The sequence below is a fragment of the Haemaphysalis longicornis genome, unplaced genomic scaffold (assembly GCF_048455015.1).
Source record: "Haemaphysalis longicornis isolate Haplotype H1 unplaced genomic scaffold, Haemaphysalis longicornis Haplotype H1 scaffold_9, whole genome shotgun sequence".
Lineage (NCBI taxonomy): Eukaryota > Metazoa > Arthropoda > Arachnida > Ixodida > Ixodidae > Haemaphysalis > Haemaphysalis longicornis.
Genome location: NW_027526460.1, coordinates 43,101,143 through 43,113,811, shown reverse-complemented (window position 1 = coordinate 43,113,811; position 12,669 = coordinate 43,101,143). Strand labels below are relative to the sequence as shown.

At 49.9% G+C, this 12,669-nt stretch overlaps 1 protein-coding gene across 1 annotated transcript; it reads right to left on the bottom strand.

The window, feature by feature from the left end:
• Positions 1-945: 945 nt before the first annotated feature.
• LOC144153159 (tetraspanin-33-like) lies at positions 946-8,459 on the bottom strand. The gene is made up of 4 exons (XM_077684809.1): positions 8,105-8,459; positions 3,761-3,820; positions 1,924-2,080; positions 946-1,376 (listed from the first exon to the last, which is right to left on the bottom strand). Exons 1-4 carry the CDS (start codon positions 8,457-8,459, stop codon positions 1,031-1,033), a joined length of 918 nt encoding a protein of 305 aa, XP_077540935.1. The 3' UTR covers positions 946-1,030.
• Between the last annotated feature and the right edge of the window lie 4,210 nt (positions 8,460-12,669).

Sequence of the window (12,669 nt, the reverse complement as noted above, 5' to 3'; positions counted from 1 at the left end):
AGCGGACACTTGTACCCCGCTCCACCCCCACAAAATGTCACGAATGACACTTGGGGCTTCAAAAGAGCAATGCTAAAGACCACGTTTAATAGCGGCAAAATCGAAGCTCCAGCCCAGAGTTCTTCACGCCAAGCGCTCGCTCGAGCGTTTTAAATGCAGAGCATTTCAGTAACTCACGATGTCACCCGCGTTGACGTCCGTAGTCCGCACCGTCGTTGTCCCTACTATATAAAAAAAATACTATCCGGCGCCCGGTTTCGATCCCTCGACCCTGCGGGCGGAACGCAATGTACATGGTGCTCTACCCACTGCGCCACAAAGCCGACACAGAATGGAACGCTACGAACGCGCCCTATATCGTTGACTCATTCAAATTACTGCTGACGAGTGCTCTCTCGTCCGCAGTTGCCACAAGTGCAACAACATTAACGTAACGCAAACTACTTAACGTCGTGCGCCCCCGGAAATGCTCTGCATTTGATCGTGCCCCTCGCGAGGGGGATGTTTCACTGCGTCTTCTCTCGGTCGCGGGACCCGTGGCGCCATCTGGCGGAGGCGCGGCACAACTCGTAGCACTTTGAAAAGATTCGGCGCCAGCCAGCTGTGTGTGTGCGTGCCGCACTTGTACAAATGGCGAGTGCATTGGCTGTCCACAGAGCAAAGCATTCGTGCAAGTAAGCCGTTGCAGTCAGTCAGTCAGTCAGTCAGTCAGTCAGTTAGTTTAAAAACTCCGCAAGCATTTGCGTTTGTTTTTTGTCTGCACTCATTTTGCTGCTGATGACGATAGTGGCATTCTGTGGTAAAGTTAACCTCACAAAGTTCTAATGGCAGTAAAAAAAACAGGCAACAGGTAAAGCCACCTTGAAATATTGGTTTCTGTAAATGGATTTATCTCCACACTTCAGCAAAAAACACAGTTATCCGTAGAAATGTTGGCCACGATCCCGTAACACAATTTCAGGCACTATGGCTCAGACGCAGTTACGACTTTATTGCATCGAATAAGGACGAGGAGAAAAGTTCAGCCGGCCTAGGGCTCAGCTTCCGCCACGACGTTGACGTGTTCGTAGATCTTGCGGATGATATTTATCTCGTCGATGACCGAGTTTGTGATCATATCGACGAAGGCAAGCAGTATAACTGCAATGAGGCAGCTGCCACCAATTATCATCACGTTCTCTTTGATGTAGCGGTTTGCGGCGTCGGGACAGTTGCCAATGTTGACGACAAACCAGGCGTCGTAGTCCGACATGTTGAGCACGTTGCGACCGCACTTGATGCTCACGATGCCTCCTGACGAGCTGTTGGTCTTGCAGCACGAGTGCGGTACCGAACAGCGCTCGTGGCTCGGGTTCTTCATGCTGCACTCGAAATAGCTGCGTAAAATGATGACAGGTGTAGGAGAAGGAGTCAGTCTTTGCAGGCATTACTTGGTGCATCAGTGAGCGAGCGCCATGGTGTTGCTAGCTGGCTCATTGTGGTTAGAGCGCTTCGCACGAGAACACTGAGAAAGAAACACACGTCACGAATGGTTAGAATACCTCAAGTGCTCACAAGCTCAGGGAAGTTTTGGCGAGCTTCAATGCGCAAGCATGTAGCATAGTGATTTATATGGCCCTCATATGAAGGGCTGTCGAAACAATTAACACTTGCCACTGAACACTGGTACCAAAAGAATCGGTTGGTTCGTTTCACATCAACTATTCTCCTACCATAAATCCATCCATACATTTGGCCTATATGAGTGCCTTGCGAGTAAGCAAGCGAACCGACCCAGCTGCTCCTCGAAGTAGTATTTTTCGTTCGTTCCGGACTTCCTTACTTCGTGTCATTTTCATTGCTGCCCTGGCAATAGGCACTAGACGCTGCACACTTCTGGTCGAGATAACTCAAATTCTAGCGTCAGGGTCAAGCTTGGCTCACATGTTCTTCTCCCAGTCCCTGAAGCTCTTGGCCGTCATGCCGCAGCAGTGGAGTTGACGCTGAAGAGCGTCCACTATGCTCTGCGTGTCCATGGTGTCTCGGTAGTGAATCACCAGGGACTCTGACAGCGTCTCCTTGATCACCTTGCGAACGGCCGCTGGGAGAGAACCGAAGTCACACACACGCGTTAGCTCGAGCCCAACTAAACAAGTTGCACAACAGCAGGACGAGTTTCTTGAACGCGATCAACAACAATAAAAAAGAATTGAACAAACTACTGTGAATCTTCAAACTGAACGGCTTTCAAGGCACAAAAAGAAGGTTGAGGGCGATCAATAAGATTCAGGCCACAGACGGGAGTTTTAGCTCACCGTTTCTGACGGTACGCACCGCTGCGATAGCAAGCGGGAGCGCCATTGCACATGCGTGGCGCACTAGGGCGCTAGCGGCGATACCGGAGCGGGGCCCCGTACCCTGTCAACGCTTACATTATACAAAAAAGGTTAAATGAGGAAAAAACAGTGTTTGATTTCTTTGAGCGACCAAATACAAATTCTTATGTTTTCTTTTGGACCAAGTTTTGGTTTATACACGCGCAAGGAAAGACCAGCCACGCGAATCCTTCCCCGTCGAGGGAGATACGGTTATCCTTTTGCTTTTAGCCTTTCTGCTGCTGACGTTCCGGTTGTGCTAAGTGGGCCGTCGGGAGCATAGCGGAGTGTCAAAAACGGTCAGCTAAAACTCTCTAGTAATGCGGCAGGGTTACTGTTCTCTCGCTTGTTCTTTTCACGCGTTCCGGTTTTGCGCGGAATGATGATGAGACGGGCACTGATTACAAGCCTGATACAAATACGTATATTGTTGTGCCAGAGCACCCGGCCCAAATGCGTTGCACGGGGCGACGCGCCTACAGCGGGGCCGATTCACGCCTCGTCCAAACCAGACCAAACCGCCCGCGGCCGACGTGCCTATAGACTTGCACCGCCGCAGAGTCGCCTCTCCTTTTGCGTCGAGGCGGCTCGGCCGAATCCTGCATCGGGTGAACGACCGGCAACTGACATGTCGCCACACGCCTGGAGGCGGCTTCATGGAGACGGCGTGGACGTCGCACTCTCTTTCCCCATCGTGGCGGCTCGGCTGACGCAACCGCTTCACTTCCATTCCTCAGGTTTAATACTTCGGCTAGCGAGAGTCGTGATTGGAGCGATTGAAACTTTTCGGGGTCACAACGGACTTCCGGGAGTATAAAAACCCGCCTGGAGACACTTATCGTCGGCATTCTTCGAAGGCATTCTTCGGCGGGACTTTTCGGAGGCACCGAGTGGAGAGGTGCTGTCGCCTTTGTGCGAGCCATGTAACGCTGCTACCCTCGTACATACCGTACATAAATTTTGCTTTAACTTTTCGTCGGCTGGAGAACTTCATCGCTCTGCTCTGCGCCGCGTCGATAGCGGACGGAGCAAGGCAGCGTCGCTACAGTGGTGGCTGCGGTGAGAGGGCCCAGTCGCAACAGTGGTGACAGCGTTGGAATGGCTGATTCCCAACATCGGTGACAAGCTGGGATGCGAGTCACAACATTGGTGACTGAGGTGGGATGCCCAGTCGCAACAATATGTGTTAAGTCAGCCACAAACGGCGCTGCCTTTGCTCGTCCGCTTCGAACGCACATATTCGACCCGTAGCCTCAGCATTTTTCCGTCGAAGCTCTCGTACAGGATCCCTTGTACCAGTGGTGGAAAACACGGCGAAAATCGTTGCTTCTATCAATACAGCACACAGAACACAAACGCAGTCAGTAGCGTGGCGATTGGAACGCATGACACGCGTACGGAATTACCCGCGAGCGAAAGGCGCCTGCTGACAACCCAGCTGATCAAGTGCTCGAGAAAGCCGTGCACTGACGGACAGGTTGATTGATTATGAGGTTCAACGCACCGACGCAACGCAGGCCTGCGTTGCGTCTGCGCCTTAAACCCTACAATTAAATCAATCAAAATCAAATCAGTCTGAGTTCGCGAGAGCGTTCCAACGGTGATGCACTAAAAAGACTTTGAAGTTAAACATCGCCCTAATTTAAATCAGCAGCGACACTACGTTTCGAGTTTGTCGCATTTGAATGAAATCAATATTTATTGCTGTGGCGCCTTATCACGAAAATTCATCATTTTCGCAGCTTAAAAAACTTTTTCAACTGCAGTACTAAGCAAGCAGGATATTTACGTCTAAATACTGACTGCAGAAACGGGTACTCTACAATACCTTGTCTACTCTAATACAGATGAAGACTGCGCCCAGTCTCCATCGCTGTCATCGTAAAGGCAATGAATATATACAGTCGCTATGCAACAGTTACAAAATCTGGTGCAATAGCGCGTTCTTTAGATTCATCCCTACAGCGGAGAAATCACTTGGCTGGGAAAAAAGTAGGAACCTACAATGGCAGGTAGGGTTTCAACTCTCGCTGGACGCGTTAAGGGATACAGCAGTACAGCCAACCACCGAGTGGTCGCGATTACGGGTATAAGAAACCTCCCTCCGTGGTTTTTCTGAGATCTTTATTGCTCGCCTTATTTCGCCTTCCCTCACAGCTGGTCAGGAAAGGGCTCCATTGCCGCTTGTGCAGTAAACCCCCTTTCATATCCCCGCAGTTAGCTGACAACCACCGCATAAGTACTGAGGGCACTCACACACAGCACATTGCCACTCTGTACACATGCGCAGAAACCGCAGATGATTTAAGCGGCGTAAAGGAGGTTTTTCCGCATGTGCAGACTCCCTGCGTTGCGGATACTACTATTGTTGATTTTTAACTAGAGATCGCATAAATTAACTTCGTTAGCTTTTTATTAACTAAGCCGCTATTTTATTTTTACGCATGTAGGAGCCGCAGCCGCGTTACACCTGTATACAACTTGCAAGCTCCAATATAGCTGTTAGGTTACTGCAAATGCTTTGTTTTGCGAATATGAGCATGTTTTTTTAAACTGCCACCTCAAAAGTATGTGCGGGCGTTATTTTAGTCTCTTTTTAAAGGGCACACCACAAAAATTGTTCCTGATAACGTTTATTTCTATTGATTGATTTGATTGATTATAGGTTTTAACGTCCGCAGGCGATGAGGCGCGCCGTAGTGGAGGGCTCCGGATTAATTTTGACCACCTGCGGATCTTTAACGTGCGCCGAAATCTCGTACACACGGGCGCTTTTGCTTTTCGCCTCCAATAGAAAACAGCCGCCGCGGTTGGGAATTGAGCCCGCGACCTCGTGCTCAGCCGCACAACGCCTTAAAGGGACACTGAAGTGATATGTAAACATTGCGGGATTACTTGCGCAAATTGTAGTCCGTAGTCCCCAGGCCATGTTTCGACCACCCTGGGCGCGTTTACGCGATTTTATTTAGTAGAAAAATTAATTCGAAATTGCTGTCCTCTCTTTACGCTCGCCCATTTTCTGCGGCGTTTTCGTGTGACGTCAGGAGGGGATGAGTTGGCAATTGGCTGCGCTACTACACGGCTCCCCGGCCTTCAGACAGTCAGTCGGCCCAGCGTTTCGTCCGCCGGCCGCCGACGGGTCGTCGCAATTCGTTCGCTCAGTTGAAACGAAGCCAGGACACGTTTGTGAATGGTAGAACTTGCCTTTCTTTACTTGGTTAGTTTGTACACTGTATCTAGCTCCAAGTCAAGGTCGCTTCACACAAGCGCTGCACAAGCGCACATACGACGCTTCGCTGACTGGTATGCCAGTAGGAAAATATAAGGCCTCTTGAAGGCGGGAGAAGAGTCAGCGAAGTCAATATAGGTACTAAGGAAATAAAATCAACTGATATTTTTACCGTACAGCGTAAAACTAGGGTGCGGGAAGCACTTTTTTGCGCTGGGCGAACAAGCACAGCGGTCAGCAGCACGACTACGCATCTGCGAACGCTTTTCCGTCTACGAAATGCAATTGCTAGACGTGAGCTATTGTGGAAACTCGGGCGACGCTTACTGCACGAGCGCAATACAACAAATAGTCACCTAAGCTGCTTGAAATGCCAAAACTAAAGAAAAGTGTAAACGGGTTGTACAATATATACCCTATATTACCAATGCCAACGGAGCCCGCTCCGTGGCCGAGCGGTCTGGGTTGCTAGGTGTGCCACCGGAAGTATTTTGCAAGTCACGAGTTCGAATCCCCGCGGGTACGTGTTTTTTTTTTTTTTTTGTAAGTTAACTTTTTCGTTTTCCGCCGATGTTTTCTATATTGAGTTCACCTTTTTTTGGGCCGCAACGTTCATGGCTCCACGAACTAGTTCACAAAACGCGCGCAGGCTGGCACTGGCGCGCTAGCAAGTTCTCGTTGGCGTGCTGTTGCCATAAGCACCGACTGCTTGCGGGCAGTGGGCACAGGCCAGAATGAACAGACACTTGGCCTGGTGCGAACACGCTTTTTACGACACAGGCATGAGGGAGGCAAGCTCCAAATATGGGGGAAAAGCGCATGACATTTGGGCGTCTGCGGGTACGCGGAGGGCGTTCATGCACTGCGTAGGTTTCGGCTAGTGAATGCTACGATTCCAAGCCGTCCTAGGAGGCTTATCTTTATGCATTTTTACAGCTGACAACATGGCAGAAGCGCGGTACGATGATTACTGAGTTATTGAGAATGCCCATCCAACAACGCCAACGGTTGTGTTTTACAGAACCGAAACAGAAACTGAAACTTGTTTGGTTGCTCACCTTGGGCATCGTCCAATCACGGTGCCCGCTCCTCCTAACGTCACAGCTTTAGTTGGTGCGGCCGCCGCAAACCGCGCATGGTAGTTTTTCTTCTTTCGCGCTTTGTAAAATAATTACCGATTTGTCAACCGAATAAACGATGAAAAGTGTGCTAATTTGAGCCAGTCTACGCAGTACAAGCAAAAACGGGAGCTTGACAAATTCACTTCAGTGTCCCTTTAACCACTCAGCCACCGCGGCGGGTGAACGTTTATTCGAATAGCCGCCCAAACAGTGTTTTCGGTATGAATCTTTTACAGATATTAGCTCCGTTGGGGCCACTCAAAAAAGCCATATTAGTGCATAAAAGCATCTGCAATTTAAAATAGCTTCTGCTGAAAGCGGAAGTGTGCGCGAGGACAGTGATAAGGCCATCAGTTAGTGATGAAGCCAAAAAATTAGGTCCCCGGGATGACAATACCAAACTGCATTTAATACACGAGGCATGCTTCAAGATTATTTATTCGACTCACACACGGACTATGAGGTATATACCAAGCAATGTAGAATTAATATGGCTAGCTCAACTCCACGCCTGTTTTTCTGCATTCAGCGACAGAAACTCCGAGATACAGGGAAACCGATTACCGAATTGGCCTTTTGCTTTTACAGAATTTTGCCGATTACCGAATTTGCCGGTTTTGCCTTTTCTTTTGCAGAAGGTTAAGTTAGGTTGTATCATGGAGAGCGAATAAAAGATTATTTAGTTGCCAACTGGGGTTCCTAGGCGTCGGCCAGAAGCCCCTGGGCTCTGGCAACGTCTGTAACAAACAGATAGTGGAGCGACTAGATAGTCACAGGCACTTGGCACAGGTTAAGGTGTCGGCATAAGGTGTTGGCAGCAGAAACTGCGGGGACGCCAAGACTGGAATTCTACTGGGCCGCCGGTATCTATACTGCGATTGGCATTCCATTGCCGCGGTCGAGACTACAGCAGCCACGTCGTGGCTGCTATAGTCTCGTCCATCAGGCACCGCTATCATCCCGTTCGCTGTCGCAGTTGCGGAGCTTTGTGCTCTTCGTTAGTATCGGCATTACCTGGTCACTCGGTGGCGCCCGTAGCAATGGGCGTTTGGACTTCTAAAGTTACCATCACACGGAGAGGACGCTGAGGTGGTGGAACATGCATGTGCTGCGGTCCCAAGAAGCTGCGTGTGGCGCGTAGCCCGCGCGGGCGCTCTCATCGCAGACATCTTGAAAATACATCACATGTTTGTCTCTTCCTCGCCCTGCCACCGTGTAACTATTATTGTTCCGTAGGCTCGATTAGGCAGGGTTAGCTTTCATTAGGCTATAGGTTAGGTAGGCTGAGGTTATCTTGGGTTGCCTGGGGTTGGATGGGGTGGGGTGTAAGGGGTTGAGTCAAGTTTGGTTGGGCTGCGCTATATGCAAGGTTGCGGTGAGGGATAACCAGCGTGACTCACTCGGCATGAAGAAGACCACGAGGGCGAAAACCATGTTGAGCAGAATGAGCGCCGTGACTGCGAGCGAGTAGCACTTGAGCAAGAAGCTGTTCTCACGGAGCGCGCCAACGCAGCCACAGAAGGACACGAGGAAGAGCGAAGCGCCCGCCAGGAGCACGACGAGCTGGACCTGGCCGATCAGGATGCCGCTCAGGTCGATGCGCGACAGCGTGGCTTCGTCCTCGGCCGAGTCGGAGGCACTTAGATAGAGGTAGAAGGCGAGTGCGAGGAGCAGGCAGCCAATCAGCCACAGGGCCAGGTTAAATACTAGCAGAGGGTAGCGAACCTGCGGGGACGGCGGGTGGTCACCATTCATCGCGCCATGCAACTCGTTCGAAAACAAACGCGAAACACAAGAAAAAACAGTGGGCTATCGTATGCACGCGAATTGTGGAAAGTGTCAACATAAAGAATTTAAGTTCACGCCGGTAAACGTAAGAGCGTGCGTTTGTTTTTGGTTCCCAAGCGGTGGTTCTTTGGCTAGTATAACCGTGGGCATTGCCATTCTTCGTGCGGAATAACAAAGCGCGTGTCCCTGTCCTTTTTGTCCCTTGTTTAAATATTTCGCGCTTCAAAATCATAATGGATTACCAACTAGCTCGAACCTACACGTTAAGAATAAGAACAGCTTTAGAAGTTTTGGACAAACTGATCGCTTATATGCTTCATCTAAAAGTAAATCCTACGGCTCAGGCGAAAGTTTTGCCGGTGCAGGATCTAAAAGTAAATCCTACGGCTCAGGCGAAAGTTTTGCCGGTGCAGGATAAACTGCTGGCAGAGCGTAGGCCTCCGCATACAGCTCTTGAAATGAATAAAATGTGAACGTAAACACGCACCAAGGGATTGACGTCAAGTATGATGGTGTCCTCGTGTGTGTGGTCTGGTGAAGCGGCTTGCCCTTGTCCTCGGTCCCTACCGCGACCTGCAGGATCCGGGGGTTGCCTGGGGACTGCGGGCTCCCCGGCGCTGTGCATGTCCCCCTCTGGATCCTCAGCTATGGGCACCCCCGTCGCCATGTCCGGGCGTTGCTCTCTTCCGGATTTCTCGGGTGTACCGCTCCGGAACGATGAATTTCTTTCCTCCTGGGCCTGTTCCTTCTTAACGAGTCCAGGAGGAACTCTGCGAGCGTCCTGCTTCGTCGGTTGTTTGTTCTTCTCTGGCGCGAGGCACGAGACCTGATGGCCATAATCGCGAGCCCGTAAAAAAACGACGACTATTGTGGTGATGATGATGGTATTAGTGCGGGGGCTGCAATATTCCGTCCACCCACCGTGGTGGCTCAGTGGCTAAGGCGTTGGGCTGCTCAGCATGAGGACACGGCTTCAATTCCTGGCCACGGCGGCCGCTATTCTGATGAAGGCGAAATGCAAAAACGCCCGTGTGTGCGCGATTTCGGCGATCCCCAGGTGGTTAAAATTAATCTAGAGCCCTCCACTACGGCGTGCCACATCGCCTGCGTTGCGTCGGCGCGTTAAACCCAACAGTCAATCAAATCAAATCAATATTCCGTTCCAAGGTAGGTACAAGCCCGACATTTCCAGTGCGATGCAAAACGGTAATTAAACACGGTGACAGGTACGTCACGCCCCACCTCTGAACCGATCTAAAAGATACCAAACCCGATTTGTTTACAAAAATATTGCGCAGAATTAAGCTAAGAGAAGCTTTTTTTGATAAGGAAGTAAAAGTTACGATTCATAGAAGGAATACCACTGCCGGAGCTCGAACCCTGGACGTTCATTCCAAAACCCACGAATCTACCCCTAGTCTATTGAGGCAGAGACATAAAGGAATAAAACGACTCTTAGAAATTTTATTTGAGGATTAAAGCGCCCAAGCTACACAGGTGATGATGCGCGCCTTAGTGGAGAGCTCCGCGGATTAATTTTGACCGTCTGGGTATCTTTAACGTGCGCCGAAATCTCGAATACACGGGTGTTCTCGCTTTTCGCCTCCATCAGGAAAGCGCCCACCACGGCCGGGAATCGAACCCGCAAGGTCCTTGGGCTCAGCTGCACAGCGTCCTAGCCACTGAAACAACGCGACGGGAACTGTTAGAAGCGAAGCAGTATGTGTGCCTGCAGGAAATTCCAGGCGTGTACCCACAACAGAATGGAATCTCGCGGTCGTGGTGGGCATGGTGGTGGTGGTGGCGGCCTACATGAATTAACGCATGCACACTAGTGGAGCTTATCCGAGAGGACTTTGACTAAGTCATTGAGCAAATTATATTACGAAAAGAAAGGTAGAAATGTAGTCTTTAGCGATGTAGAAAAAAGCAGCGCATACGATGAAATGAGAAAGTAATAAAAAATAATTTATTAACTCCTTAGTGGGAATTCCTAGATAGTGAACTAGCACTGTATGCAGGAGCTGGTGTCCGCACACGCAGATCTACGTATATTTACCCTGCAGGCCTTAAGCAATAGGTCCTCACATTATTGTTAAATGGGCTTGTTGCACGAAGGCTCCTCACTAAATACCCCGTAGGACCCGTGCAAAACTACGGATCGCACCATATCACGCGTTACGGAGGGACATATTTCTGGAGGAAGTCCAATAACAATGCTTGTCTACTAAGGGAGGGACAAAGAAATAAACATTATACGGTTAAAAGGACCCTGCAACACTTTCGATAACCGCTTTCCTCTTTCCTTAGCGTCTGGAACCACTGCGAAAGCTATAGTTATGGCCAGCGCAGAGCGGCAGGGCGTGATTTGCTCTTCGCACCAGATACGCCTTCCATTTCTGCTTTGTTTTAGGGGCGAAGCTCCTAAAGCCATGGGTCTGTCCATCCCTTGTGTCTCGTGGTACGTGACCGCCGCATGCTTTCGGAGATGTCGCAAAGTGGGCTGAGTTGCACGCGCAAGAACCGGCTGCAACCAGCAGCGCAAACTCGGCACCGGGAGCGCGAGCTTGTCTGTGTTCGCCAACGGAGGCGCGGGCGCACGTGCACTGCGAGGGGGAGATCACGCTAGAGATCACGCCACGAAAGCAGGCAGTCGTTCTCGGAGATCGAACGAGACGCAAGGACCTTTGCTCGTTTCCTCTCGTCTTGTTCCGGCACAAGTTCGCCCTAAATAAAAGTTCTTTCTTTACCGTTGTGTCCCATCCTACGTGACAAATTGTGGTAGAGGTGCGGGGTAGTCCTCGATGGCGCGGGGTCTTTCACCAGGTCTGGGCCTGGGAGCATTGACTCCGAAAATAAAAGTTGATTTGTACAATGTACGCACACAGTCTTACGTCTTTCTTAATGGTGTAATGGGCGAACTTTCACGGGAGAGTTACGGTTACCGATGATCGCCCCCTCTCGAGCTTCGCCCCACTTATCATCATTCATTCCGTGGATATGGCGTGATTTTTTTTGTGTCTTTTTTTAGTTGCTGTCTAAAAGCGTTCATTGCTTCAACTGACGGAAAACCGGGCAACAGCCGCTACATGGCCTTAGTGACGTAATTCGAGCCGTCGAAGAACGTCACGACCGGGGAAAGAGAGAAAAATCTTTTTAGCGAGTTTACAAGTTATCTGATGGGCATAGAGCAGTAATTTTTGGCTGAGGTACTTTGCGACCCCCTAATCTAAGTACTGGGTGTGTTGGGTGACTAGGTTCTGCAAGCAGTTAGCAGTTAAGATTTCAAAAAAAAAAGTTGAAAAAACTGTTGCAGGATCCTTTTAAGCCTACCTCGGCAGATGAACGGCCTCCGATATGCAGGTCTGTGCTCGGTGCACTAGAAAGACAAATCGCCCGAGATACCAATGGCTGCTTTAAACGATTCAGAGAAGCCTCTAGAAGTCTCCTTTGTGTAACAGTAAACCGGTGGCAGAACGAAAAGAGGTTCTCAATCGATTCAATTTCTTGGGAATAGTCATCCCATGGAGGCCCCATGAACCCTTCGCCATGTAGGTACCCAGTGGCAATAGCAAAGAAGCAGGCTATTTTTGTCATCTAGCGGGCAGCGTCAGCTGTATCAACAACAATTAACATTTTTCCAGGCGTGTGAAAAAAGCAACGTTGGTAAGTTGTAATTGCTGGCAAGAGTTAATACTTTACGACCCTTGCCGTCAATGGCAGCATACGACCCCGCTTTTCTGTTGGAGGCGAAACGCAAGAACGCCCGTGTGAACGAAATTTCGGCGCATGTAAAAGATCCACAGGTGGTCAAAATTAATCCGGAGCCCTCGAGGACGGCGCGACTCATCGGCTGCATTGCGTTGGCGCGTAAGACCCTACAATCAATCAATCAGTAAAAACTCTGCGACAGGCAGCGTACCTTATATAATTCCCTGAATTAATGGTTTAACGCAACCTGAAGGTTCACTAATCGGAGTAACAATGAAAACAATTTGCCGCGTATTTGCTCCAATTTCGTTGCAAATGTCAACAAAATAAGATAGTCTTTGTCTACATTTGCCAAGTAAATGCCCCCCTTCGCTTTCCCTCTCACCTCTCATGTTGTTCATCTTGCGTCGTACTCCTCCCAGGTAAACACGCAGGGTAAACTTACCGCGTTTCAATGCTCCAGGCA